At 49.0% G+C, this 25,784-nt stretch overlaps 2 protein-coding genes across 6 annotated transcripts in view; both read left to right on the top strand.

Annotated features, from left to right (window-relative positions):
* WBP1L (WW domain binding protein 1 like) overlaps positions 1-18,551 on the top strand; it is a 61,458-nt gene extending 42,907 nt beyond the window's left edge. For all 5 annotated transcript variants that reach the window (XM_039243967.1, XM_039243970.1, XM_039243971.1 and 2 more), the window contains exons 2-4: positions 2,978-3,080; positions 12,961-13,122; positions 14,861-18,551. In XM_039243967.1, the coding sequence (XP_039099898.1) occupies positions 2,978-3,080; positions 12,961-13,122; positions 14,861-15,639 (1,044 nt within the window). In that variant the 3' untranslated portion in view covers positions 15,640-18,551. The remainder of the gene's footprint in view (positions 1-2,977; positions 3,081-12,960; positions 13,123-14,860) is intronic.
* A 5,873-nt stretch (positions 18,552-24,424) lies between these two features.
* Positions 24,425-25,784, top strand: part of BORCS7 (BLOC-1 related complex subunit 7) — a 35,585-nt gene continuing 34,225 nt past the window's right edge. Inside the window, exon 1 of the mRNA XM_039244007.1 lies at positions 24,425-24,705. The gene's annotated coding sequence lies outside the window, so the exon portion shown is untranslated. The remainder of the gene's footprint in view (positions 24,706-25,784) is intronic.

Genomic DNA, 25,784 nt, shown 5'->3' with positions numbered 1-25,784 from the left:
TACCCAAGGTCACATAGTTAATAGCACAGTATAAGAGCTGGGCTTCAGGGGCGCCTGGGTGGCTTAGTCGGTTAAGCGTCCGACTTTCACTTAGGTCATGATCTCGCGGCTCGTGGGTTCGAGCCCCACGTCGGGCTCTGTGCTGACTGCCAGCTCAGAGCCTGGAGCCTGTTTCAGAGTCTGTCACTCCCTCTCTCTCTGACCCTCCCCTGCTCACACTGTCTCTCTCTCTCTCTCTCTCCTAGAAATAAATAAAACATTAAAAAAGAAATTAAAAAAAAAAAGAGCTGGGCTTCAGACCCGGATTAGCCTCTGAACCACTTCTACCTCACAGTGGATCTTGAGCCACCTGGAGGTCTTTGAGAGCCCTCCAGGTAATGCACGATTAGGCTCCTCATACAGGGAAGGCTGGAAGAGCACCAGGCAGAATCTGTGCACCTCTGTTCTTTGCTGTTTCTTTCAATGAGAAGAGACAGATTTCAAGAGCTCTTGGGTTGACTTGAAGCTCTTGTGTGAAGGGATGGGAAGTAGGCAGGCCAGTAAAGACTTAGGGTAGAAGGAGACACGAGAGAGCATCTTTAACTCCTCCTAGGGCCACTGAGTAACTTGTCCAGGTCCCAGTCCTGGTCCTCTGTCGTGAGGACCAAACCCAAAGGAGCCAGGGCCAAACCCAGAGCCAGGGCTTTGCTTTCGCACCAGCAGGTTTCTGGAGGAGCTTACCTTTGGGACTCACACGTCAACTTTCCCTCCAATTCCTCCGTTTCTTCCTTGCTAAAGGTCCGGGAGTCCACCTCTTGTCTTCCTTAACTGTCCACCTGCTTTCCTTTGTCCTGTAGCAGAAAGTGACAGTTTCCATCACCAGGGCCACCTCAGGCCTCCTCGGAGCTCTGTTGCGGGGCAGGGGAAGGAGAACAGCGATTGAGATTTACTGGGTAAAAGGCGTTTGAGGAACCCTTTCAGATGCTGCTGCTCTAGTTCTGCTCGCCCTAGAAAAGTGGAAGCAGAGCAGGGAAAAAGAGCGGGGTCCTGTTTATCCCGGGCTTCCTGTGCGGGGGGATGGAAGAGCCAAGAGAAAAGCTGACACCTCACAACAGTGAGGATTACCACTTGTTTAGATTTCAGACGCGTTCCACTCCACGCCTCTCTTAGGACCAGTTGACCGTCCAGTCTTCAGAGCCTGGACCTCGTCTGGTGAATTTTCCTGAGGCAGAAGTGTCACTGGATTCTTTCAAGTGTTGGAGTGTAGGCAGCACGGCCTCTTTTAGAAACTACGTGGACACTTTGAACTGTGTGAGCCAGTGCCAGAAGAACGGCATTTCAGGGCCTGGTAAACTTGGGAGGAACTTTCTGATGTCCTTATGAAAGCAGTGTTTTCCTCTGAAGTCAAGGAGGGTTGTTCTAGCACAAGCAGCGAGCGAGCACGGATCTGCTCTCTCCACACGCACCAGGCCTCAGAGGGGACCTCTGACCGGACAGCCCCCCTCCACGGGTTCCATTTTGCTTATGGTGGACATGGGGAGCCGGGGGTCTGTTGACAGTGCTGTGAAACCCTCCCTGCCGGAGCTTACAAACGCCTTTCCTTCTTCCTCCACCCCTTTACACAAGGGTGTGAGGCTCTTAGAGACCAGGAAATGCCTGAGCATATGTGAGAGACCTGCCCTGAGCCTGGGATCTGGTTTTCAGCTGTGCCGTCTCCCTCGTCCTCTCCCTGTGACATCCGGCGCCCGCACGGTCTCTGCCCCGCCTTAGCCCTGTAGACGGTTGCTGGAATGCCTTGTCTATACCCCTGGCCAAGAAGACGGTGTAGTGTAAAGCAAGGCCCCAAGAGGAGGAACTGACCGTGTGACTTAAGTTTCCACCAGCTGGCGTCCGCCCGGATGTGCGCTGTGGGCAGGGTCAGCTGAGTAGCAGCAAATACAGTACTGTGGTTTTAGTTTCTTTGCTGAGCAGGGCTTTTTCCCTTCTTAACCCCGAGCTCCTCGAGGATGGGGACAGTGTCTTATCTTTGTATCCCACATACCCGACGTGTTGCTTGGCACAAAGACAGCGTTCAGTAAACAGACGTATTACTTCTTTAAAATAAAGAAATGTTGAAAGCCAGTTGGACTACATGACTTGTGTGCTCCCGTGTCTCCCCATATGTGTTGGGGTGCACAGTACATTTGGGGCTGAAGTTCAGGTTGGCTGGTAGGGTATCTCGTACCTTAAATGTGAAATGTCGAGAAACCATTTTCACCTCCGTCCCCTTCCACCAGGGCTGTGAATAGAACTTGGCACACCGCAAGGTGGCTACTCAGCAGTGCCCTTTCTGGAGCTGTCCCTGACACAGCGTGAATCCTAGGTCCGGTTAAGATTATTAAGAGATCATTTGATAAGCAAAAAATTATCTAGCAAATTGAAATCGGATGAGGCCATCTGAGCAGGTTCCCCCTTTTAAGAGCGAAGAATGTGAGTGGCAAGTTACTTTGGCCCTCTTTGGAATCACACTGCAATTAACCTTGAACAGTGTGTGTGTTGAAGGACGGCATGACTGACAAGATGCTAATCCTAGAATGTGTCCTGCATTAATTGCTCCCAGAACTTTCACAGAAAAGCTGTTCTTACTTCAGACACACTGCTCATTACACGAGAACCATCATCTTTTTACTGACAGAGTTTAACACCAGAACATGGAGTGTTTCTGTTTGGACATAAAGAAAGCGAGGCATCCGTTTCCTGTCTGAGGGAGACTTTGCTCTTTACCAGTCGGCTCTGTGTGCTTCCCTCTTTAACAAACCTTTGTTGTTTTTCTTCAGTCCACTGTTGTTGTGTGGTTCGTCCTAATTTTTTTTTTCCTTTGTGGAATGAACATTGGTATAGACCATCTTGATGGAGGGTGGGCAGACAGTCAGGAAGAGGGGGATGAGAAGAAAAGTGACATTTAAAAGCTATAGTTTAATATGCCCCCAAATTTTTTATTTTTATTTTGTTTTTTTAGGATAAGGAAACCTGTGTGGGTACCAACAATCAAAGCTACATCTGTGACACAGGACACTGCTGTGGACAGTCTCAGTGCTGCAACTACTACTATGAACTCTGGTGTAAGTCCTTGCCCTCGAGGGGTCTGCGGCACCCCAGGGTGCTCCTGATCACTGTCTCTGCTCATTGGGAGGCGGTGGCCTTGGCAGCTTTTCTTATTCTTTTGGGGGAAGTATTGGCAAGTCGAGTCTCTTGCTGGGTTCTAGAAGCGATTCCTCTGTAGAGGAGTGCTCTGGTGCCCTTTGGACACCATGGGCTAAAGACTAGAAAATATGATCAGAGCCTTCTGAAGAGGCCACGGTTATGAGGTCTGCTGCAGAAACTCCACCCTGAGTTCTCTGTGATACCGCCTCCAGTGTGTCCTGAGGAGCGGTAACAGCACATGGTGCCATGAGCCAGCGCAGACACCCAGCTTTGCCGTCTTTGCAAAAAAAGGTTGCAGTAGCCAACCTGTGATGCCAGGCGAGGCTTTGTGGATAGCTGTAGTGCCGTTTTCTTGTAACAACCTTAAGGGCTTCCAGGATTCCCCAGAGAGCATCAAGGAGCTGCCTCTGTTTCTGAGGGTCCCTATCAAAGGAATTACCTTCCCCTAGGTCTCTGCCCATGGACCCCTCTCAGGGTGAGGGAATCTAGAGATGTAGCCCCTTTGTTTCTCTCCCTGTTCTCAAGCTGACCTGTGTGGAGGCCCGCTTCTCCAGTGTACCTCCCCTGTTAACTCTCAGCTAATTGCCATGTGCAAACAGTCCTCTTCTTGCCACTGGTTTGGTTGGGGTCATGAACTTGCACCTTTCAGACTTGCCCAAGGGTGGTGACATCGCCGTGATCCTCAGGGAGTGAGCCCGGTTCGAGGAGTTCACTGACACACTTTGTGTTTGTCTTCTCAAAGCTTGGATGAGACCTCACAGGATGCTGCATAACGAATAGGGAGGACAGGATAGTCCTTAGGGCGGGGTCCCCAGGTGACTGGCACTGTACTGGTTCTCACAACTGTCTATAGGGAGGAGAAGCAGTAGACTGTTTGCCCAGGTAGTTCTAAGCTCCCATCACTCCTTTTGCTTGGAAGCAAACTGGGCTGGTTTGTCAAACTGAGCCTTTACTGCCAGCGTCACCCTTTCCTTTCTCCCCTTTTCTCTGATCTCCCCCCCCCCCCCCCCCCCCCATCAGTGATGTGGTCGGAAAGCAGCTACAAGGGCTATTGTGTGGTATGGAAAGGAAATTAGACTCTCAGCCGGTCCGTCTCTCCTTCTAAATGTAAACATATTTTGTAGCCAGTGGGAGTGGTTCCTCTAAACAGGACCCCTCCTCACCCTTATACTTCCCTTTCAGGGACACAAGACTGGCTTGTCTGCCTTTCTGAGGAATCCCAGCGGAGGTCAAATGCTTACTCCCTTCCCAAGGAAAGGACAGGGCTCAGGATGCCCCCCACCCCCACCCCGGCCCGCCATTCCTCCTTGGATACAAGCAACAGCAAAGGAGGGCCCAGAACTGTTGCTATTTTAGAAGGGGTGGGGTCAAGGGACTCCGAGGACACCAAGTGCCAAGCAGGTGAACAGGCTGTTTAAATGTTTTAAAATGTAGATAACCACAGGGTTCTATTCTCCCTTCCACCCCTTGTTAAAACAAAAGTCGAAGCTGGGCTGCCAAAAAGCCACAGAGGCGCAGTTTGTTTTTCCACGGCCCGGCCCAGGCAGCATCGGCTGTGGAGAGGCATGGGCTTGCCGATGGCCTTGTCTCAGACTGACGGCCTCCTGGGCCTCCGGCAGAGCAGGCTCCATAGCCACCAGAATTGGGTCACTATTGCCAGGGTGGGGGGTGGGGTGGCGGGGACAGGGAGACCCAGGTGGCAGGGAGGCAGCCTGGTAACCAGGCACTTCACCCCAAGGGTTTAACAAAAGTCAGAGGAGGAGCTGCTGAGTGGCTGATTATCTCCCCAGTATGGTCAGCAGGGGAGAGGAGGAGGCCACGGACCAGAGTCCAGACAGGGAGAGAAGGCTCGCCACTATGTGAGTTGGTCTGTGCTTTCCAAATTCTGGAGGGATGGAGGTTGTAAAAGCAAAACTGTCCTCATCGGTGCCCAAAAGTGGCTTCTTAGTCAGGACATTCCCAGTGAGTGTTCCGCCTCCCTCAGAATTCTTTGGTGTTCTTCCTTACCGGGTCCTGGCCTCTGCCTGATGTGTGTATAGAGGGAAGTTGAGTATTGGAATGAGCCCCTTCAGTTCATACCAAAACTGCATTTTTGGGGCACCTGGGAGGCTCAGTTGGTTGAGTGCCCGACTGTTGGGTTCAGCGCAGGTCGTGATCCCAGGGTTATGGGATCAAGCCTCAAGTTGGGCTCTGTGTTGAGTGTGGAGCCTGCTTAAGATTCTTTCCTTTTCCTTCTCCCTCCGCCCTCTCATTGCTCGTGCTCTCTCTAAAAAAAAAAACCAAAAAAAAAAAACAAAAAAAAAAAAAAAAAAAAAACCCCAACCCTACATTTTTGTCATTTTGAACCCCATTCCTTCTAACTGCCTCTAAACTTTGTCTGAAATGCGAAAAGGATGGGCTTTGGGTTATTCTTTTTGTCTCTTTCCTTTGGAAGGAAAAAAAGTCTCAGCCAGGAAATCCTTGGCAGAATTTCTGTCAGAGTACCTCTTTAACCACAGTTGCCTACAGGGAAGGCCTCGGGGAAAAAAGGGAAAAAATGCCATTTCCACCAACCCTTTCACCTCTCCTGAGCTGAGTTTTCCTGTGTGCTGAGGAGTTTCTCTCTCTCTCTCTCTCTCTCTCTCTCTCACATACACACACACACACACACACACACACACACACACACACACACACTCAGGCTTTGGCTAGCACCCTTCCTCCATTTCTTTTTAGTCGTAACCTAAGCCAGTACTTATTCCTGGGCCTGCATCAGATGGGAAGCGAAGGTCCAGTTTTAGCACTAAAGCTGTAACAGCTAGTCGTCATCATCATTATCATCCCATGCATTTTTATGGCCCTTGTACTTTAATTCATTATTCAGTCTTTTATTCATTCAGTAAACCCTTATTCCAGTGTTTCTCAAAATTTGGCAAGCATCCGAATTTCCTGGAGGGCTTATTAAAAAACAGAGCTCTGGGCCCTACTCCCAGTTTTTTATTCAGTAGGTCTGAGGTGGACTTGAGAATTTGTGATTCTAACAAACTCCTACTTGATGCTCTGACCTCTTCTGTGTTAGAAACTGTGGGGAGTCATAATCCTTGCCGTCAACAGGGAATCTCCTAGCAGAGAGAGGAGATAAGACACAACTCCCTGCTAGTAAGACAGAGAGTGGAATGTATGTGGCAGGATCACTGCAAATGTTCAGGAGAGTTTGCTTTGGCTAGGCAAGGTTCAGGCAGGCCTCATGGAAGAGGTGGATTTCCCATGCACCCTTTAGGGTGCATAGGATTTAAACACATGAAGAGCAAAGGGGCACCTGGATGGCTTAGTTGGTTAAGCATCTGACTTCAGCTCAAGTCATGATCTCACAGTTCATGGGTTTGAGCCCTGCATCGGGCTCTGTGCTGACAGGTGAGAGCCTGGAGCCTGCTTCAGATTCTGTGTCTTCATCTCTCTGTCGCTCTCCTGCTCACACTTATCTCTCTCTCAAAACTAAAATAAACACGGGGCGCCTGGGTGGCTTAGTCGGTTAAGCGTCCGACTTTCGCTTAGGTCATGATCTCGCGGTTCGTGGGTTCGAGCCCCGCGTCGGGCTCTGTGCTGACTGCCAGCTCAGAGCCTGGAGCCTGTTTCAGTCTGTGACTCCCTCTCTCTCTGACCCTCCCCTGCTCACGCTGTCTCTCTCTCTCTCTCCTAGAAATAAATAAAACATTAAAAAATATTTAAAAAAAATAAAATAAAATAAACATTAAGAAATTTTTTTTTAATTCATGAAGAACATGAAGAAGGGTACAATGGCTTCTCAGGCAGAGGGATGCCATAGGCCAGGGCCCCACGCAAAAAGAACAGAGTGTGCATGATGTTGTTCACCCACCCTTCCCCTGGGGCCCTGAGGCTTGTCTGGGAAGGAGTGGGAGGTGAGCTGATGTGCACAGAACTCTGCTATATGCGAGACACTGAGTAAGGGCTTTAATCACATCATTTCCTTTCACCCCAAGAGCAACCCTGCTTAGGTACGCATATCAACCCCATGTGTCCCGACCCAGGGGCATTAAGTAATGTTCAGTTGGATGCAGCTGAATGGTAGTAGGGTAGGAAGCCACTCCCTTGCAGAACTCTGTGAGCCACTGGAAGGGTGATGGGCCCAGGTTGTGGAAGGTTTGGAATTTGGGTGTTTAATTTCCACCTGAGGATGCCCTTCATGGAACAAGTAGAGCAAAGAGGAAAACCAAAACTGAGAGAGGCTACCAACATGCTCAAGGCCAAAGATCCTGAGCTTGGATCTCCTGATTCTTATCCCAGGGCTCTTTCCATTCACCAAGCTACATTGTCTAGGGAGAAGTCGGAGCTGGGAATTTCTGCTCCTGAAATAATTTGAGCGACCTTTACCCAGGCATCAGTTTTCCCTTGTTTGGGCCTTAGTAGGGGAGAGGGAAGAGGGGAGTGTTTCTGGGCAGTGGAATTCCCCTGAGGTGACATGAAACTCCGTTTAAGACCGCCCAGCTTGTTTTTCACCTGCTAGATTTTCCTTTCTTAGTTTATCTTAAGATGTCCATTGTTGGGCTGCTTGTAAGGAAGGCCCATAGCATTTGCCACCCTTAGCAGAGTGGAGTGCGGGAAGCTGGGGCCTTCTTCCAAGCCCCAACTGGAGCCCTGCTTCCCCTGATTGGACCCCCACTCCCCCTGACTGGACCCCTGCTCCTAGAGGTCCAGGCTTCTGGACAAAAGTAGGTTCATCAGTAGCACTTGGGCTGGCTTTCCAATGAATTTAGCCAAGAACAGAACCTAGAAGTAGACTTTGGACTTGTTCCTCACCCTTGCTTTTTTATGGAGTATTTTTTGGGGGGAATTAAAAGAGAAATAGAAAGGACACCCTTCCCATTGGTGGTTGTACCTGTAACAAGAATAGTAGTAACAATCTGGAGAACTTACTGTATGTCAAGCATGGTTCTGAGGACTCTCCATATATCAACTTGTTTATTCCTCACAGTGACCAGTAAGGTAGAAACCGTTATTCTCCCATTTTACAGATGAGGGAAGTGAAAACAAAATTACCAAGGTCACAAAGCTAGGAAGTGGTTTTGTGAGCTGTGATTTGAACCCAGGTCACTGCCTCTTCTCTTCCGTAGCTGCACTCATGCTTATAGGAAGCTTGTCCAGTCTTTCAGATGAATTTGTAAGCCTTCTGAGGTCTTCTTTTCCCTAATTCAGGTCTTTTTCACAGTGGCAGTGGCAGGAGCTCCTGCTGAGAGCTTTAAGGGGCCAGGGAGGTCACCCATCATTCTTTGGGGTAGAAGGAGAGCTAATTTACAGTCTGCTTTGGCCTCCTAATGAGGAATTTCCTGCCCAGTTGGGGAGTGGTGTTTTCCCAAGTTTATAGTGAACTCTGGGGCACATGACTCAGTTCCTACATTGGACTGTGATTGTTTTTTAGAACTTGTTTTCTGTTTTGCTTAGCATGACAAATGCTCCCCACCATGAGATCACAGCTTTCAAAGTTGTCATTGGGGAATGTGGTCTCTGGGTAGATGTGTGTTTGGAAAGGAGGGTGTGCTTCTGTCTTTCTCTGTGTATGTAAACTTTCTTCCTTGTTTGTGAAATCTAGCAAAAAGATCAAAAGTTTATACAGCTCCAGAGGGACCAGTCTGGGTATTCTCCCTTTTAAACTTGGTGGGACATTATTTTGACTCCAGTGACTCCCAAGCGAGTCCATTTTGTGAGGGCCAGACAGAATCCCTTCTGCCTTCCCACATTAACCCCACCCAGTGGGACCAGCTCATTAAGGATCTTTTTGGGACCCGTGCTAACACACCATCTTGCCACTAAATGCATTCTGCTTCCAAGTCAGATTTCCCTCAGTTTTGATCCACACAAATAATCTTTTGTCATACTGTAGTAGAAATGAAGAAGGGTGCCTGGCTGGCTCAGTCGGAAGAGCATGCAACTCTTAATCTTAGGGTGGTGAGTTCAAACCCCATGTTGGGTGTAGAGATTACCTAAATAAATAAAAACTTAAAAAGAAGAAGAAATTAGAACTCAGTGTGAGACTTATAACATAAATATAACATTATACAACTGGTATGTGGTAAGGAGAGTTTTTATACCCGCGATACTACATGAAAAGAAGTAGGGTGGTGGAATTTCAGTGGACACATGAGTTGTCTGGTGCTCTCTTAGATGTGACTAAGGCAGCTTTGATAAGGGTGTGTGTTCTAGTTGTCTCATTTCTTCCTCCAGTCTCCTGCCCTGCCTAATTTTTCCCTTAAAAAAAAAAAATCTGTTTTTCTGTTATGTTCAGTGGATCTCAGTCTTTTTTCTGGATGAAGGATTCCCTTAAGAATCCGATGAACACTGGGGCGCCTAGGTGGCTCAGTTGGTTAAGCGTCCGGCTCTTGTGTTTGGCTCAGGTCATGATCTTACAGTTTTGTGAGTTCAAGGCCTGCGTCAAGCTCTGTACTGACAGAGCACAGAGCCTACTTGGGATTCTCCTCTCTTCCTGCTCCTTCCCCACTTGCACTGTCTCTGTCTCTCTCAAAATAAATACATAAACTTAAAAACAAACAATCTGATGAGCACCTTAAGTCCCTTTCCCCAGAAAAGCCTATAAAGACACTGCGTCAGTCAGCATAAGCTATAGGTCATGCTTAGTAACAAAAAAATCCAAATCATAATGACCCAAAACAACATATTTACTTCTCATACTATATGTTCATTGCAGATTCGATGGGAGCTTGGTTCCCACTTCATCATCCTCTGAGGCCAGATTGACCCTGAAGTCACTATCTGGAATGTTGCCAACTGTCATGGCAGAAGGAGGACTAAAGGAAAGAAAGTCTTACATAAGCAAGAAATGTTCTGGCCTCCAAGTGACATAAGTCACTTCCAGCCCCTATTCATTAGTTAAGAACCAGTCCCAAAGCCTTGCCCAGTCATAAGGGGGACATGGAGTTCAAGCCTACCCATTTGCCCAGAAGGGGAAAACCAGAAATATGTTGCCAACATGAAAACCAGTTCCCAAGATTTTTCTTTTTTTTTAAGTTTAGTTATTTTGAGAGAGAGAGAGAGTGAGAAAGAGCAAGTGGAGGAGAGTGCTCTCTCCCTCTCCTTCTGCCCCTCTCCCCCTCTTAGCTCACTTGCTCGCTCTCTCTCAAATTAAAAAAAAAATCATTCCTGGCTGGCTCAGTTGGTAGAGCAATGCAATTCTTGATCTCAGGGTTGTGAGTTTGAGCCCCACATTGGGGGTAGAGTTTACTTAAAAACAAAAAGGAGTGCTTGGGTGGCTCAGTTGTCTAAGCGTCGGACTCTTGATTTTGGAACCATCATAATCTTGGTGGTTCATGAGATCGAGCCCGAAATTGGGCTCTGTGCTGTCAGCATGGGGCCTGCTTGGGATTCTCTCTCTCCCTCACCCTCTCCCTCTCGTGCTCTCTCTCTCAAAATATAAATAAATATTTTTTAAAAAGAAAAATACTCAAAACATCAAAAAATAAAATCATGTTTTATATATATTCTATAAAATGAGAAATATTGTCCCTGGGTCCTTTATATTGCAGCATTAAGGTTAAAAGTTGGTTTACCTTTAGGTAAGAAACTACTGAAAAAATGACTTGGGAGGTAAAAACTAGTTGAGTTAGATGCTCATTATCTACTGGGAGAATGTATGTTAAAAAGTACCAAGAAGTATAAAAGATTGTGAGACTGTGCTGGGCAGGTGAGAGAAATGTAGGTAATATGGAAGAGTGGTTAGCCCAGCAACTCAGACTGGAGTCTAAAACGCATTTAGAACCGAGCTCTTCAACAGAACACACTGTACTTATTTGTGCCTTTAACCCCCAACCCCGAAGAGGGTCCCAGATCCAGATCACAGGAGGCTGAGGATGTTACAGGACAGCATCAGGGAACCACTTCTCTTCCACAGCTCTTCTCTGGCCTCAGCACCACTTCCGAGGGCTCCTGTAATGGTGTTTATCCAGTCCTCAGTCAGCCCGCAGCAGGAGAGAAAAATATAAGTGAAATTAAGCAAATGTCAGTAGTGAATCTGGGAAGTCACCCCAAGGGAAACTTTTTATTTATTTATTTTTTTTGTTGGTAATGCTTGTTTATTTGAGAGAGAGACACACAGAGCCAAGCGGGGGAAGGGCAGAGACAGAAGGAGACACAGAATCTGAAACAGGCTCCATGCTCTGAGCCATCAACATAAAGCTTGACACAGGGCTCGATCCCACAAACCACGAGATCATGACCTGAGCCGAAGTCGGATGCTTAACTGACTGAGCCTCCCAGACGCCCCAGACCCCTAGGGAGACTTCTGACTTCACCTTATGTGTATGTTCTCTGGTTGGTAATGGGGTTTTTTGGGGCACTGCCAGCATGGAGCCTGCTGCAGGGCTGAAACCCACAAACTGTGAGATCATGACCTGAGCTGAAATTGAGTCAGGCGCACAACCGACTGAACCACCCAGCCTCCCTGCTTTTTTCATTTAATTTTAGAAACATCTTTATATGTCAAAAGTAGTATTCTATGAATATTTTTTAATGATTTGAAGTCATTTCATTTTGTGAATGCATTCCCAGAGGAACTTAAAAACCTATCTAGAAATTTATTATTATTATTTTAAGTAATTTCTCCTCTGAACTTGAGGCTTATAACGCAGAAGAGGTCTATGCTCCACTGACTGAACCAGCCAGTCACCCTCCCCTATTAAATAAAAGACACCAAAAATATAAAATTGTTCACAGATATTTTTAAGTTTAATAAACTTTTTTCCAGTTTTATAATTTGAAGGAAAAAATTGAAATTTCTTCTAATCCTGCTACTTAAAAATAAGTCACTATTTTTGTCTTTCCTTCCAGTCTCTTCTCCTCCGTGTGTGTGTGTGTGTGTGTGTGTGTGTGTGTGTGTGTGTGTGTTTTAAACAAAATTGCTCAAGGATTTTCTGCATACATTTGAAGATTGGGGACGGGTCTTATTTTGGGGTTTGCAAAGATTCTCTGAGTCTGACCCAAGAGGGCACAGTGGGAAACGAGAAGAAATAATCTGCCTGGAGAAGAGGAGGCTGCTAATGACCCTAAGTCTAATGTAATTACAGGCCAAAGGGAGGTGGGGCTGTTATTTGCAGCTGTAGGAGATGGAATTGTACCGGATTATATCAAGAGCAGAGGAAGTCATTTACACTCTCTAGGGAAGAGATGGACCTGAGGCAATTAGAATTTTTCCAAGTATAACTTCAGTGACTCTTTAGTATTACACCAGTGTATGTGGTAGAGAAAAAGCCCGGGATCTTTTTGGTGATATCAAAAGAATCCTAAGAATTATTTTATCAGGCAGCCCCTCTGAGGGCCCTTGCACTTGCTAATCCACTGGGATTTTGAGGGGCTCTTTGCTTTTGGTGAGCAGTCTCCTGTAGCAGCTGGAAGTGCGCTGTGAACTGGCCGCCAGGTACTGAGCAGGGCTTGGAGGTGGGGTAGGAGGCGAATAACAAGAAAGCCCAAAGCATTTGTCTCCGAGACCCCGTAAGAGAGGAGAAGTACGCTGTCCTAAAAGGTGAGCATATTGAATGCCCACCAAACCTAAAACTTTGGCTCAGTGGTGCTAGAGACGTGCCTCCTGCCCTCTCCCATCCCATCTCTCACACTGGCACAAACACGTGTGAAAATCGAATACAGGTTCCAAATATGAGTTCACTAGGTGAGGCCTGACAGTGCCAGCCTCGATCAGGTGGGCACTGTCTGGGGCCCCCCTTGCTCGGAGAGCTGCCCCTCTGGCTGGTGTTCACCGTGCATGCGTGCCTCTCTGTCTTGCCTCCCCGGCCCCAGGGTTCTGGCTGGTGTGGACCATCATCATCATCTTGAGCTGCTGCTGTGTGTGCCACCACCGCCGAGCCAAGCATCGCCTTCAGGCTCAGCAGCGGCAGCATGAAATCAACCTGATCGCCTACCGAGAAGCCCACAATTACTCAGCGCTGCCATTTTATTTCAGTACGTACACCAAAGCCACCAAACCCCACCTTTAGGAGGACACACAAACTGGGTCCCTGTGGGCCCCTTCCCCAGCATAGTGCAGTCTGCAGGTGCAAGAATGAGGGGCACTCCCCATTAGCACAGAGGAGCAGGGGCTGGGGATATAGTACCTTTAGCCACCAGGCCAGTCCAAACCCACATGGGCTAGGTTCTGACCAGGTTTCTGATCCTTTAACTATTTTTTTTAGACAGCTAGTCAGAGGATGTATGATGTGAGAAAATCAAGATTTAGCTTTCTGTGGCCTGAAATCCTCCCATTTTGCTTACTGCCCTGTGATAGGCCTGAGCAAAGCCTGACATGAAAGAGGCAGATGTGGAGAGGGGGGTGACATTGGGACTTCCTGAGAACCAAGAAACTTGGTGATTCACTGAAGGATACTCACGTGACTTCCCTGGGGTTTCTTTACACATGACCTGTCAAAGGGTTTGTGGAGGCCCAGCTTGTCCGGAACCATTCTACAGTGTGTTCTACTGGGGTGCCTAGGTGGCTCAGTCAGTTAAACGTCTGACTTTGGCTCAGGTCGTAATCTCACAGCTTGTGAGTTTGAGCCCTATGTTGGGCTCTGTGCTGATAGCTCAGAGCCTGGAGCCTGCTTTCGATTCTGTGTCTCCCTCTCTGTCTCTGCCCTTCCCTTGCTTACACTGTCTCTCTCAAAAATAAACATTAAAAAAAAAAAAAAGTGGTCACAGGTTTGGAATTCCACATCCGGAAGCATTAAGTGCTTAGCAAAGTGCCTGGCATATAGTGAGTGCTCAAAAAATGCTAGCAGCTACTGTTATAACTAGACCAGTGTACCTTGAGACATTCAGCACATTTGAAAGATAATGAGCCTTTGTTGGCAGGCCCCTCACCCTTTGCTGGTAACCTACCTGCTCCTGATCTGAGTCAGGATGAGGTTTGGTTTGTCTTTTTATTTTTATTTTTTTTTATTTATTTTTTTTAATGTTTTATTTATTTCTAGGAGAGAGAGAGAGACAGCGTGAGCAGGGGAGGGTCAGAGAGAGAGGGAGTCACAGACTGAAACAGGCTCCAGGCTCTGAGCTGGCAGTCAGCACAGAGCCCGACGCGGGGCTCGAACCCACGAACCGCGAGATCATGACCCAAGCGAAAGTCGGACGCTTAACCGACTAAGCCACCCAGGCGCCCCTGGTTTGTCTTTTTAGACCACCTCGAGCCACACTAGAGTGAGGGACAACACAGGTTTCTAATATCCCAGAAAAAAGGGGCCCTTTACATGGTATGCATCTGGAAGGGTGGCAGGGGTGGGGAGGGGAGAAAAACATTGTCAGGAAGTCTTAAATTAGGGTCCCTGACCCTGAGGCCTTATGGGACATAGATGGAGGACTCAGTCTGAGCAAGAAACATGAGACTTGGGGGCGTGTGGAAACAGATCCGTTCCTGGCCATCCACTTTGCCTACCTCTCTGCCTTAACTCCGGACAGGCAGAAGTCTTGCCTATGAAGCAGCTTTAGAGGCTCTCAGGTTTCAAGAAGCTAGATTAGGTCACTCCCAGTCTGTCCCTCCTCCTCGCACAGTTGCCCCATCCCCCCTGCCCCACCCACAAGCAGGAGCTGTAGCTGTCACTTGGCAGGTGTGCTGGGGGTGGGAAGGGGCATATGTGTAGTGCAAGCTTTGTGGTCCGTCCTACAGCATATGCCAGTGCAGTAATTTCTCCTCCCTGCCTCTCCATTTTAGGGTTTTTGCCAAACTATTTACTACCTCCTTATGAGGAAGTGGTGAACCGACCTCCGACTCCTCCCCCACCATACAGTGCCTTCCAGCTACAGCAGCAGCAGCAACAGCAGCAGCAGCAGCAGCAGCAGCAGCAGCAGCAGCTGCCTGCGCCTTGTGGCCCCGCGGGCGGCAGCCCCCCAGGTGCCGATCCCACCAGGGGCCCCCAGGGAGCACAGAGCAGCCCCCTGTCGGGGCCCAGCAGAAGCAGCACGAGACCCCCGAGCATCGCAGACCCTGAGCCCTCCGACGTGCCAGCCAGCACAGCAGCCACCAAAGCCGCTGGAATGGAGCCCAGCGGCTCTGTGGCCGCCCTGGGGGAGCTGGGCCCCGGGGCCTTCCTGGACAAAGATTCCGACTGTAAGGAGGAGCTGCTGAGAGATTACAGCTCCGAACCAGGCAGCGCCCTCCCCGATAGCAAAGACAAGACTCCTGGCCGACATCGCCGCTTCACTGGGGACTCGGGCATCGAGGTGTGTGTGTGCAACCGGGGGCACCATGACGACGACCTCAAGGAGTTCAACACGTTCATTGACGACGCTCTGGATGGGCCCCTGGACTTCTGTGACAGCTGCCACGTGCGGCCCCCCGGCGACGAGGAGGAAGGGCTCTGCCAGCCCTCCGAGGAGCAGGCCCGCGAGCCTGGGCACCCCCACCTGCCACGGCCACCCGCGTGCCTGCTGCTGAACACCATCAACGAGCAGGACTCCCCAAACTCGCAGAGCAGCAGCTCCCCCAGCTAGAGCAGGCCCTGCCTGCGGCCTGACAACTTGGCATAGCAACCAGGGTAGGGGAGCGCCATGACAGAAGCATTAAGTGACTTTCCAGAAGAGTGGTACAGCCACTTCCGTTCTTCGCCCCCCCCGCCCCCCCGCTCCTGCATTTTCCTACATCTCCCGCCACAGGGGAGGTGTGGATGCCTCTCCGCCCCCAGGAGCAGTGTTGTGGAGGGCTGAGAGGTTGGTTCGTTCTGTGACTCATTCCTCATACCCCACCCTGTTCCCCCTTCTCTCTTTTCAAGTCCTATCTCTCTGCCTGCTTGGGTCAGAGAGATGTGTGTTTCAGAAGTCCCAAGGAGGGGCTGAGACTGTGCGCTGAGGTGACTCTTGGTGATGGAGTGGCTTTATGCTCTGGTGTTCGTTTAAGAGAACTTTGCTGTGTCTCAGCCCTGGGTGAAGAAGGAAGGCCGTAGAGGTCCAGAGATTGTGACCCCTCACTGCCAGTGTCTGCAGAGCCAGAACTGGGCTCATCCTGGGGGAGGAGGAGAGCTCATAGACAGTTTTGTGGTAGGTTGGTGGGGGTGAGGTAGATGTACCACTGTGCATCTTTGAGGGGCCCTGCCCAGCAGGTTTTGGCTGGCCACAGACTGGTTCAGTGTGGAACATCATATCACCTTTTCGGTTTTTCTTTAAACACCAATAGAGCTGAAAACAACTTTATCAATGGGGGCAGGCAAGAAGCCTGTTCTGGAAAAGGGAAGTCTGTGGCTCTATCCCAAGTTGACCTTTAAAGAACCTGGCCACTTTTTGAGCCAGAAGGAGATGTTTCATGTGCAGGCTTGAGTGGGGGCTATCTCGAACTTCTGTGGGAGCGCAGGAGGCCCTAAGCCGTGGCAGTGGACTTAAGTGCAACTTTCTGCATCTCTGTCCTTTGCTCTGTGCCTGTAGGTGATCAGGGTCCCCCCACCCCTCACCCAAACACACAGTCTGCAGGCCTTCATGTCTCGATGTTCTCTATGAACAAATGAGGAGGCTGTGGGTCCTCAGAAACAGTGGCCCCATAGCCTGGCTTTTACACAGTATTTTCTCTTGATTCTGAATAAGTTCTTCTGTTTTTTTGTGTGTGTTTTTTGTTGTTGTTTTTTGTTTTTAAACTGACCACTTGGAAAAAAATATGCCTTGGTTATCTGTGGTTTTCATACCCTTTCCCAGCCCTTCCCCAGCCCCCTTTTTGAGCGGGGTAACTATTTTTGTAGCCTATGTAAAGAGCCTAAGTGGCCCAGGTAGGAGGGCGAAGGCAGTGGTCCAGAAGTCCCGCAGGATCCTTATTACTGTAGTTTGGCTTCAGATACCCAGTTGAGCTTTGATAGGAATAACCTGAATGGAGAAAGCAAACAGCTAAAACTAACATTCCCTGTCCAGCGCTGTTCATATGAAGAGTTCGGTTCTTCCCCGCTCTCTTGAACGATGATATTCGCGTTAGGCATTGATGTTACAGTAAGAAAGGAAAAATTAAAAAATATATATATGTACAAAAATAGACAAATCCAAGGCTGTGAGGTGAACGAGTGTCTGCGTTTGGAGTCCACAAAACCAAAATCCATGTTGAACAAAGTGAAGTCTGTGTACAATGACTTTTTGGATCACCTGTGTGTCCATTGTGTGTGAGCCCCCAGCCCTGTTTTCCTGTGAATATACTTTGAATGGCCGCCATTATGCTCGCGTCAGCCACACGTTCAGAGCAGATATGGCCCTCTCAAGGTAATTTATTTTACACATTTACTGTTTACTGAACAAACGTCTGACTGTGTACTCGGGTGTATCCAGCAGCATTGTCGATGGCAGGCGCCCCCCCCAGCCCCCCAATGTGTCTGCCAGAGATAACCGTGCTCGAAGTAGAGGCTTTCCTCTACCCATCACTGCAATTTGCACATTGCTCCGTGGACACTTGGAGGCCTGTGTTCTGTTCCCTGTAAATGGAAATGTGCTCTGAACCTGCCTGCCTCCCTCTGCTCCTCCTGGCCCTAGGGATCAGCCCCCGGGGATGTTCAAAACCACTCGGCACAGAAAGGTGAAGGAGGAACTTCAGATGGAAGCTTGATTGGATCTTCAGTGACAAGCTTGGACTAGCTGTGGCCCAGAGTCGGCCCTGCCCCGGAATTGCCAGGAGAGTTTGGCAGACACCACAGTGCCATAGGGCTTACCTCTCTCTGCCGAGGTCCAGTGTCGTGCAAGCAAGCCCCTGTGTGGCAAGAGTGGGCGGGAGTGCGTCAGCAGCCCTCGGATGCTTTTCCTTCCACTGTTTTGTTTTGTTTTGTTTGTTTTGCTTTGTTTTGTTTTGTTTTTAATACAATCCCAAACTCACTGAAGGATGCACCAAAATGAATCCTTCTTCAGTTAACTGATCAAATGGTTGAATTCTGGCCCTCTCAAGTTTCCTTCCCCAGCGGGGAGTGGGGAACTGGTCTGCGTGTTAACTGTTGGGGTCACTGCAGCGTCCTGCCCTAGGGGCATGAGAAAGATCCGAATGCAGCCACGGAGCCAGGCTTGATTTCAGCGCTCACAGCCCGGCCCCTGCCAAGGGGGGCTCCCCTGCCAGGAGAGAGATGGAAATAGGGAGCTGAAGGACTAGTGGGGGTGTGGGCAGGGAGACTTGACTGAATCTGGTTTTCCAGGTGAACGAGAAGGAAGGGGTTGATCTGGTGGAGGGTTTGGTGCTACAGTCGGAAGATTTGCAAATGCTAACACATTCCTGTGTGAGGCACATCACCATTTGTCAGTTCTTGTGAATATGTGTATTTTAAGCAATAAGATTCAGCTGGTCAGACTTTTCTGGGCAGTCTCGGTGACGCATTTCCTGTGCTGTGATTGTTCTGAAGACAGAGTGGCTCTAACCACTGTGAGAAGCCCAAATAAAATCGATCCCCAAAATGCGACTGTTCTTTTTTCTTGCAACACTTTGTTTTTTGTTATTATTGTTATCATTCCCCTTCCTCATACTTCAGGGGTCAAACTCCCAAGATTCCTAGCTGCATTTTTCCCTCATCTACACAGAGACCGAGAGAAGTTGTGGAGCAGTTGAGGACAGGCCCCTGGCCCGAGCAGAAACCACAGGGCCAAGGGCAGGCTGGGTAATACTTCCGCTGAGGCCACACTTTGTCCTGAGGAGTTTTCCCCAAACCCTCTCTCTGCCACAGGTATATTTCTGATGTTTGGAATATTTGGTAAAGTCCCACAAGCAGGTTAAAATCAGACAACCAAAAAGCAGAAACCAGTTTTGTTGGATACCCAGAAACTGAAATGCCATTTGAAAGAAAGCAAGCACTCCGTGAGATCTCTTAATGATGTGATAGAGGGGTGCCTGGCTGGCTCCTCTGGTGGAGAGTGTGACTCTTGGTCTCAGGCTTGTGAGTTCGAGCCCCATGTTGGATGTAGAGATTACTTAAAAAATAAGAAAAATCTTGGGGGCACCTCGGTGGCTCAGTCAGTTGAACATCCAACTTCGGCTCAGATTATGACCTCGTGGTTCGTGGGTTTGAGCCACATTTGAGCTCTGTGCTGACAGCTCGGAGTCTGGAGCCTGCTTCAGATTCTGGGTCTTCCTCTCTCAGCCCCACTCCCACTCATGGTCTCTCTCTCTCTCTCAAAAATAAATAAACCATTAAAAAGTTTCTTTTTAAATCTTTAGGGAAAAAAATGATACGATAGGCCCTGGAATTTGATACACAAAGCATGTATTACTGAGTCTCCCAATTTGTGCCCATCACTGTGCTGGATGTGGAGGAGAATGCAAAAGAAATTTAGAAGACAAAACCTCTGCCCTCTAGAAGTCAAGTTCTAGTCAGGAAGACAAAACACCCGTGTAAAATAGTTAACAACAGGAGGTAGATTGAGATGAAGTGAATGGTACAGATTTAAGGAATCTTGAGGAATTGTGAGGGCTTGCTTGAGGTCTTGCCTACCAGGCAGAGACTTGAGAACTGATTTCTAGGCCCTGGGAGAGCCACTGGTGTGCCAGCACCTGCCATCCTGGGCCAGTGATTCTTTCCTAAGATTCCTTGTCATTTCACCTCATCCTTAAGACTATCCTCCTAGAACTTGGAGTCAGATGTAAAGAAGTCCCTGCTCTAGGGAAGGACCAGCCTTTGTCTCTGCCCAGGAAGGGGAACACTGCCACCTAGCAGATCTTCTCCTTGCATGGCCTGGAGGTGGGCAAAGTGATATGATGTGCATCTTGGAGCCCTCCTAGGGGGGGTTCCTGCCTCCCCGAGTGGAACGCTCACTAATGGGCCGGCAGAGGATGCTGACAGCATTTGTCTTCCCTAGCCTCTGGGTTTACCCTGCAGTCGGCACTATTGTCTAGAGTCCAGTGTAAGCCAGACAGGCCCCCACCTCCGTCTTTGACCCTGGGCCAGAGGTCACTATTCTGGCCCCTCAGTAATTCCAGTGGGATGGTTGCTGCCTAGTTACTTTTAAACTGTTGAACTCCTCCAACTAAGCCCAGGGGAGCCATGTTTGCATCTGGAGACAGTTCTGTTCTAAAACCATGGGAAAGGACTGGGGAGTACATCATTCCTGCCTTCGTTAAACTAATGTCTGAGTGGCAAAAAAAGGAGTACCACCCTCGCAGGCTACATGCTAGAGGCTGTGCATTAACCCTTGATGCCTGGGTCTGTGGAGGCGCCCTCTCTACACCCCGGGTTCCTGGCTCACTAAGTTCCTCATTTCTCTAATGAGGTGTAGCATTGTCTATCTCTACTGCCCAGGGGACCAAGTTCAGCTGGAGACAATACCAATTCTCTGAAGCACAAAACAGGAACTTTGATGAACAAGAATCTCAAGAAACTCCCTGTTCTCCATTTCCTCTGTTTTCATCCAGGGAGGAAAAAGAGGATTTGACCCAGGAGGAGTAGGGAGTGGGTTTGGCTGGCTGTTAGCCAAACTTCCTGGAAACCTGCTTCTACCTGAACCTAGTGGTAAGGGCCCTGGGTCCTAGGAGATGTTGGGGATGGGGTTCCCAGCCTGGCAGCAGGTGACCGGCTTTAACAAGATGAGCATTTATCGAGCACCTACCATGTGCTAAGCATCGGGAATGCACAGACGCCTTAGACTGGGCTCCTCTTCAGAAGAGCTAAGGGCCCCGAGGGGGAAAAATGGCATGTACACGGTATTAGTAGCACATGGTCAGTACCATAAAGCATGTGTGCACAGGATGCTTTGGAAGAGAATGTCACCCACCTGGGGGTATAGGGTAGCCTACCTGGAAGAGGGACCTCTAAACTGAGCTCACCAGGTAAAGAACGGTGTAAAGGGAATTCTAGGTAAATGTTTTGCAGATTATTGAATGCATACTAAGTGCCAGGTGCTGAAAAGCACACCAAAGCATGGGAGGCCGAAATGTCTAAAGCTGCTAGCAATTTAATCTTTGTAGATAAGTGCATTCTGGGAAGTGTCAAGAGATGCATCTGGAGAGGTAAACTGGTAATAAAGTAATCTGTCTTTATTGTTCTGTTTACTGACTGCACATTATTGGGTCTTGTGTAAACATCTTACCTACATTTTATTGTCCATTTTAGCCTCAAAGCAGCCATGCGAGGTATGGACTGCTTTCTTAACAGTGTTGTAGCATTCAGAGAAGTTGACTGACTTGTCCAAGACCACACAGCTAGGAAGCAGTAGAGCCGGGATTTGAACACTGAAGAACACTGAAGACTTGGTGCTCACAAGGCACATGAAGAACTTTTGTTTCTTTTCAAAGGTGAGAGAGAATCAGAGAAAGGTGATGAGCAGGCAAGTTGTCCAGACACTGTTTCCTCAGGAGCTACTTATCCCCCTGGCTTCTCCCCCCGCCCTCGTCAGAAGCCTCCAGAGGGCCCCACCCCGAGCCAGGCATCCCTGCCAGAGCCCCTCTGTGCTGAAATGGCCTCACACCTGAGATAGGTGAAGATCAATACTGACTTCCCCGGGGAGGGTGAGTCCCCCAGGAAACACTGTAAAAATCTCAGGAGTTAGAGCTTTTGGGTGTCTTGGAGGGGAGAAGAGGATTTATTTGATCCAAAGTTTCTCCTCACTCTCAGCCTGCTCCCCACCAGTCTACCCTTTCATTGCCTGTCTTCTTACCAAGAAGTGTTTAGAAACCCAATCCCACTAGAAAATGTTACAAAGCGGCCTCTGTGTTGGAACCATGAGAAGTTGGTCTCTGGGTTCTCCACCTACTTTCCAGCTGCCAGCATGCCCCCTGGCTGGGGAGAGAAGGCAGGGGCAGACAGCATCATCAAAGCCTGCAAGGGAGGGTTCCTGGAGGTCCTGTCCTGAAGAGGGACCTGTCCGGACAACACCTGCTTCTTCATCCTTAGAGGAGGGCTTATTTTGTGGATCTGGCCATAGGCAGTGGCAGTAAAGCCAGTATTTATCGAGGGACTGAACACATTTTGTAGGTCCGTATTTGACCTTTGGCAACATTCTGAGGTGGGTGGTACTGTTTCTATGCACACCTCAGACATCCATATTAGAGCTGAGAAAACTGCCGTTTAAGAAGGCCGAGTCAGGTGCCCATGGTCACTGAGTCTGTAAATGACGAGCCTGGGAGAACTTGCCTGCGCAGCCTGACCTCTTAATTTTCTATAGCTTCCCTGCTTCCCTGGCCCTTTCTGCTTTTCACCCTCCCCAGGGCCTCAGACAGTGAGCAGCACAGGTGATAAGGTCCCCACTCCCTAAATGAGGAAATGGGCTCGAGAACCGAGCAATGGACCTAAGATCCAGGGCAAGGCACCTGCGAAGTCTGGAGACTAGCCCATGGGTCCTCCTCATCCAGTCCTCCCCGACCCCTCACCTCTGTGGTTGGATTCCTTTCCTCCAGAGGTGGGTGTCTACACCTAGGCGGGTGACTGGAGAAAGGGCTTTTCATTCGTTTCAGGTTTTATGGCCACCAGAGACCCTAGAACAATCACACACTCTCACCTACCCCCACTCCACACCAAGGGTGCCAAAGAAGGGGTCCCATCCCCTCAGAATGGAGACTCTGGGGAGCTGCCCTTCTGAAAGACAAGGATGGCCCATTTCTCCTGGGACAGCCCGGTGTTTTGGCTCACAAAAGCTGAGTATTAAATTTCCAGAAATTTTATGAGCTGTTTATTAAATAACCATTAAAAAATTAAACTATTTAAACCTACCAGGGAATGCACTGTAATCAAACCAAAGGTAATAAATACTCAAAACTAATCATTTGCTAATTATTTTACTACATGTTACTATTATCTATGCCCTTGAGGTTATTTACATCTACCTCTGTGGTGGGAATACTATATAATGGTATTTACTACATAATATCAAGGTAAATAGCATATAATGCCACCATGTATCCCTCTGCAGCTCTGTTTTTCAGCGGCCTCACATTGGTGGCTTGAAATTATTACTCATAGTGGGGAGTGTTTACATCATGGCAATTGGCAAACACTGCAAGTCAGGGCTATTCCCTACCACTAGCACCAGGGAACTGATTGTTTAGTTGTTTATTTATCATGATACCACTGGGTAAGGGGCATTCTGAGGCTTGAAATGTGACTGTGGGGTCCTAGCAAAGGCCTTCCAGCTGTGTAAAGATCTGGGCCTCCTTCTGCATGAGGAGATAGTCTATGTATCACTGGACCAATTGGCCCAGAGATTAAGAGCATTGGCTTCAGTCTGTTGTGTGTCTAGCCTACTTGCCAGGTGCTGATGTGCAGGGTAAGGAATGTGAGAAGATTCAGTCTCCGGTCTTGAACTCCGGAGATACAGGGGCAGATAGTGCCCCTGGGGGACACTACATCCATTTTGAACCCAATTGGAAGCTTAGGTGTGCGTGGGATTCAGTAGAAGGAACAGAAGCTGAAAAGGGGACAAGTGCAGGGGCTGGGAGTCATGAGATATGTCCTGGAATAAGGCTTGCCCTCTGAGACTCAGGATGCGAGGAGTTAGGTCAGTAGGAAAAAGCCTTCTTGGCAGCGGAAGAACAGTGTGGGCAGGAGTCAGAGTTCATGAGGCCATTTTGTGAAGGGACATTCAGCTTTGTACTCTCCCTGGCCAGATACCCTGAGTCTTCTGCATGGACACCCGACAGGTGAGAAGGAAAGCGTGTTTGGCTCTTCTTCCTGCATCACTGAAATCTTGGGTTCTAGTCCCAGGACTCATCCTAAGGAGCCGTGTGACTTAGGGCAGGTCACTTCCCCTGCTCTTGCCCCCACCGGCCCTCAGTTTTGTCCTCTTTATTTTTTTTAATGTTTTACTTATTTCTGAGAGAGAGAGAGAGAGAGAGAGAGAGACAGCATGAGCAAGGGAGGTTCAGAGAGAGAGGGAGATACAGAATCCGAAGCAGGCTCCAGGCTCTGAGCTGTCAGCACAGAACCTGGTGCGGGGCTTGAACCCACGAACTGTGAGATCATGACCTGAGCTGAAGTCAGATGCTAAACCGACTGAGCCTCCCAGGCGCCCCTGTTTTGTCCTCTTCAAAATGAAGGGTTAGTCTCTCATTTCCCTGCCACTCAGTGATCTGATTCAATAGTTGGAGAGTATTGAATACTTAACTCACCTCCAGCCCATTTACTCCCCTTTGCTTTAAGCCGAGGGTAGCTTGGCTCTAGACCAGCCACAAGCGGAGGGGGGCAGAGGACCGTGGGAGAGGGAGGGGGCTACCACCAGTTAAACCCTTTCCCAGCTGCCCATTGTGGTGTCAGCATTTTTTCCAGGCTGCTTATGATGGGAGCTGGTTAGCCACAGCTGCCCACAAACTCTTCTGTGCACTCTTTACCAAGACCCTTAGGTTACTGGCCAGTAGAGGCCAGGTCTGAGTTGGGGGGACAGTAAGGAATGGTCTCTTACCACTGGATTAACAAAAGTCTTTGAAGGAAGTTGCTGCTGTAATGGAAAACTTTGTCCCTCCTTCCTTGCAGGGGCTCCATTGATTTCTTCTTCTGAAAACATGGCCAGACAGGGTCTCAGCCTTGCCCCATTGTCCCTTCCAGAACCCTCCACCAGGCGGGAGAGAAGGAGTGGGTTGATGATCTGACCCTGGCCCAGCTGGTGGAGCCAGGAGCCTCTCTTCTAGGCTAACAGGTAAGGGTCAGTGTCTCCCAGTGCGTCTCAGGACATCTTTCACTTGTAAACTGGCCAGTGGCCAAGGTTTAGTTGCTGGTTTCAAGATTTGAAGAAGTCTAGGAGCCATTTTCTAGTGAGGCCTTTACAGATTTCCTGGGGTTGTGGCCTGGGGAGCGGAGCAGGGCCCGGTGCTTGAGCAGAAGTCCGCTGTAGAACGCTTTCCTGGCAGTGTTTACCCCAGGCCAGGATGAGGGAAACGACACCTGCTGGTCTTTGGGGACCATGACAAGAGGGATGGGTAGTGGTGGCTTGAGTTTGGGGATTACACACACTCCCCCGCAAAGCCAAACCTTTGAGGTACACACAATAATTCCTGTCTGGATCAAACAAGATCTGCTCTACTTCCAAAATATAAGCAATCCCACCAACTCTCACCATCTCCACTGTTGTGGCCAGAGACTAAGCCACCATTGTCTTGTTCTGTGGACGAGTACAACCATCCCCTCCTCCCCACCCCTCTCAGACCAATCTCCACTCAGCACCTAGGGTGTTCTTAAAAATACAAACCAGGGGAGTCTGGGCGGCTAGGTTGAGCATCCGATTCTTGGTTTCAGCTCAGTCATGATCTCATGGTTCATGGGTTCGAGCCCCATGTTGGGCTCTGCATGAAGCCTGCTTGGGATCCTCTCTGTCTGCTCCTCCCCACTCATGCACACTCTTTCTCCTCTCAAAATAAATAAACTTACAAAAAAAAAAAAATACAAACCAGACCTTCCCACTTACATGTATATCTCCCTACTCCCCTGCCCAGCAGTGACTTTCTATCATATTTGGGGTAAACACCTAAACTCCTTCCTGCTACTTACAAAGGGTCCATGAGACCTAGCCTCTGCCTCTAATCTGACCCTATCGGGAACCGTTCTCCCCTTTCATTTGCTCTGCTCTTGCCATGCTGACCTCTCCCACCTAGAGAACTTTCCACCTGCTGCTCCCTCAGCATGGGATGCTTTCCCCAAGATCTTTATACCTTCCCAACTACTGGCTTGCAGTGGCCACCCTCCACTCTGTCATTCTCTTCTCACATCACCAACATCCAG

Source organism: Hyaena hyaena, unplaced genomic scaffold (assembly GCF_003009895.1).
Source record: "Hyaena hyaena isolate Hyena2069 unplaced genomic scaffold, ASM300989v1 scaffold_233, whole genome shotgun sequence".
In the NCBI taxonomy this organism is placed as follows: domain Eukaryota; kingdom Metazoa; phylum Chordata; class Mammalia; order Carnivora; family Hyaenidae; genus Hyaena; species Hyaena hyaena.
This window is presented reverse-complemented; position numbering and strand designations above follow the sequence as displayed.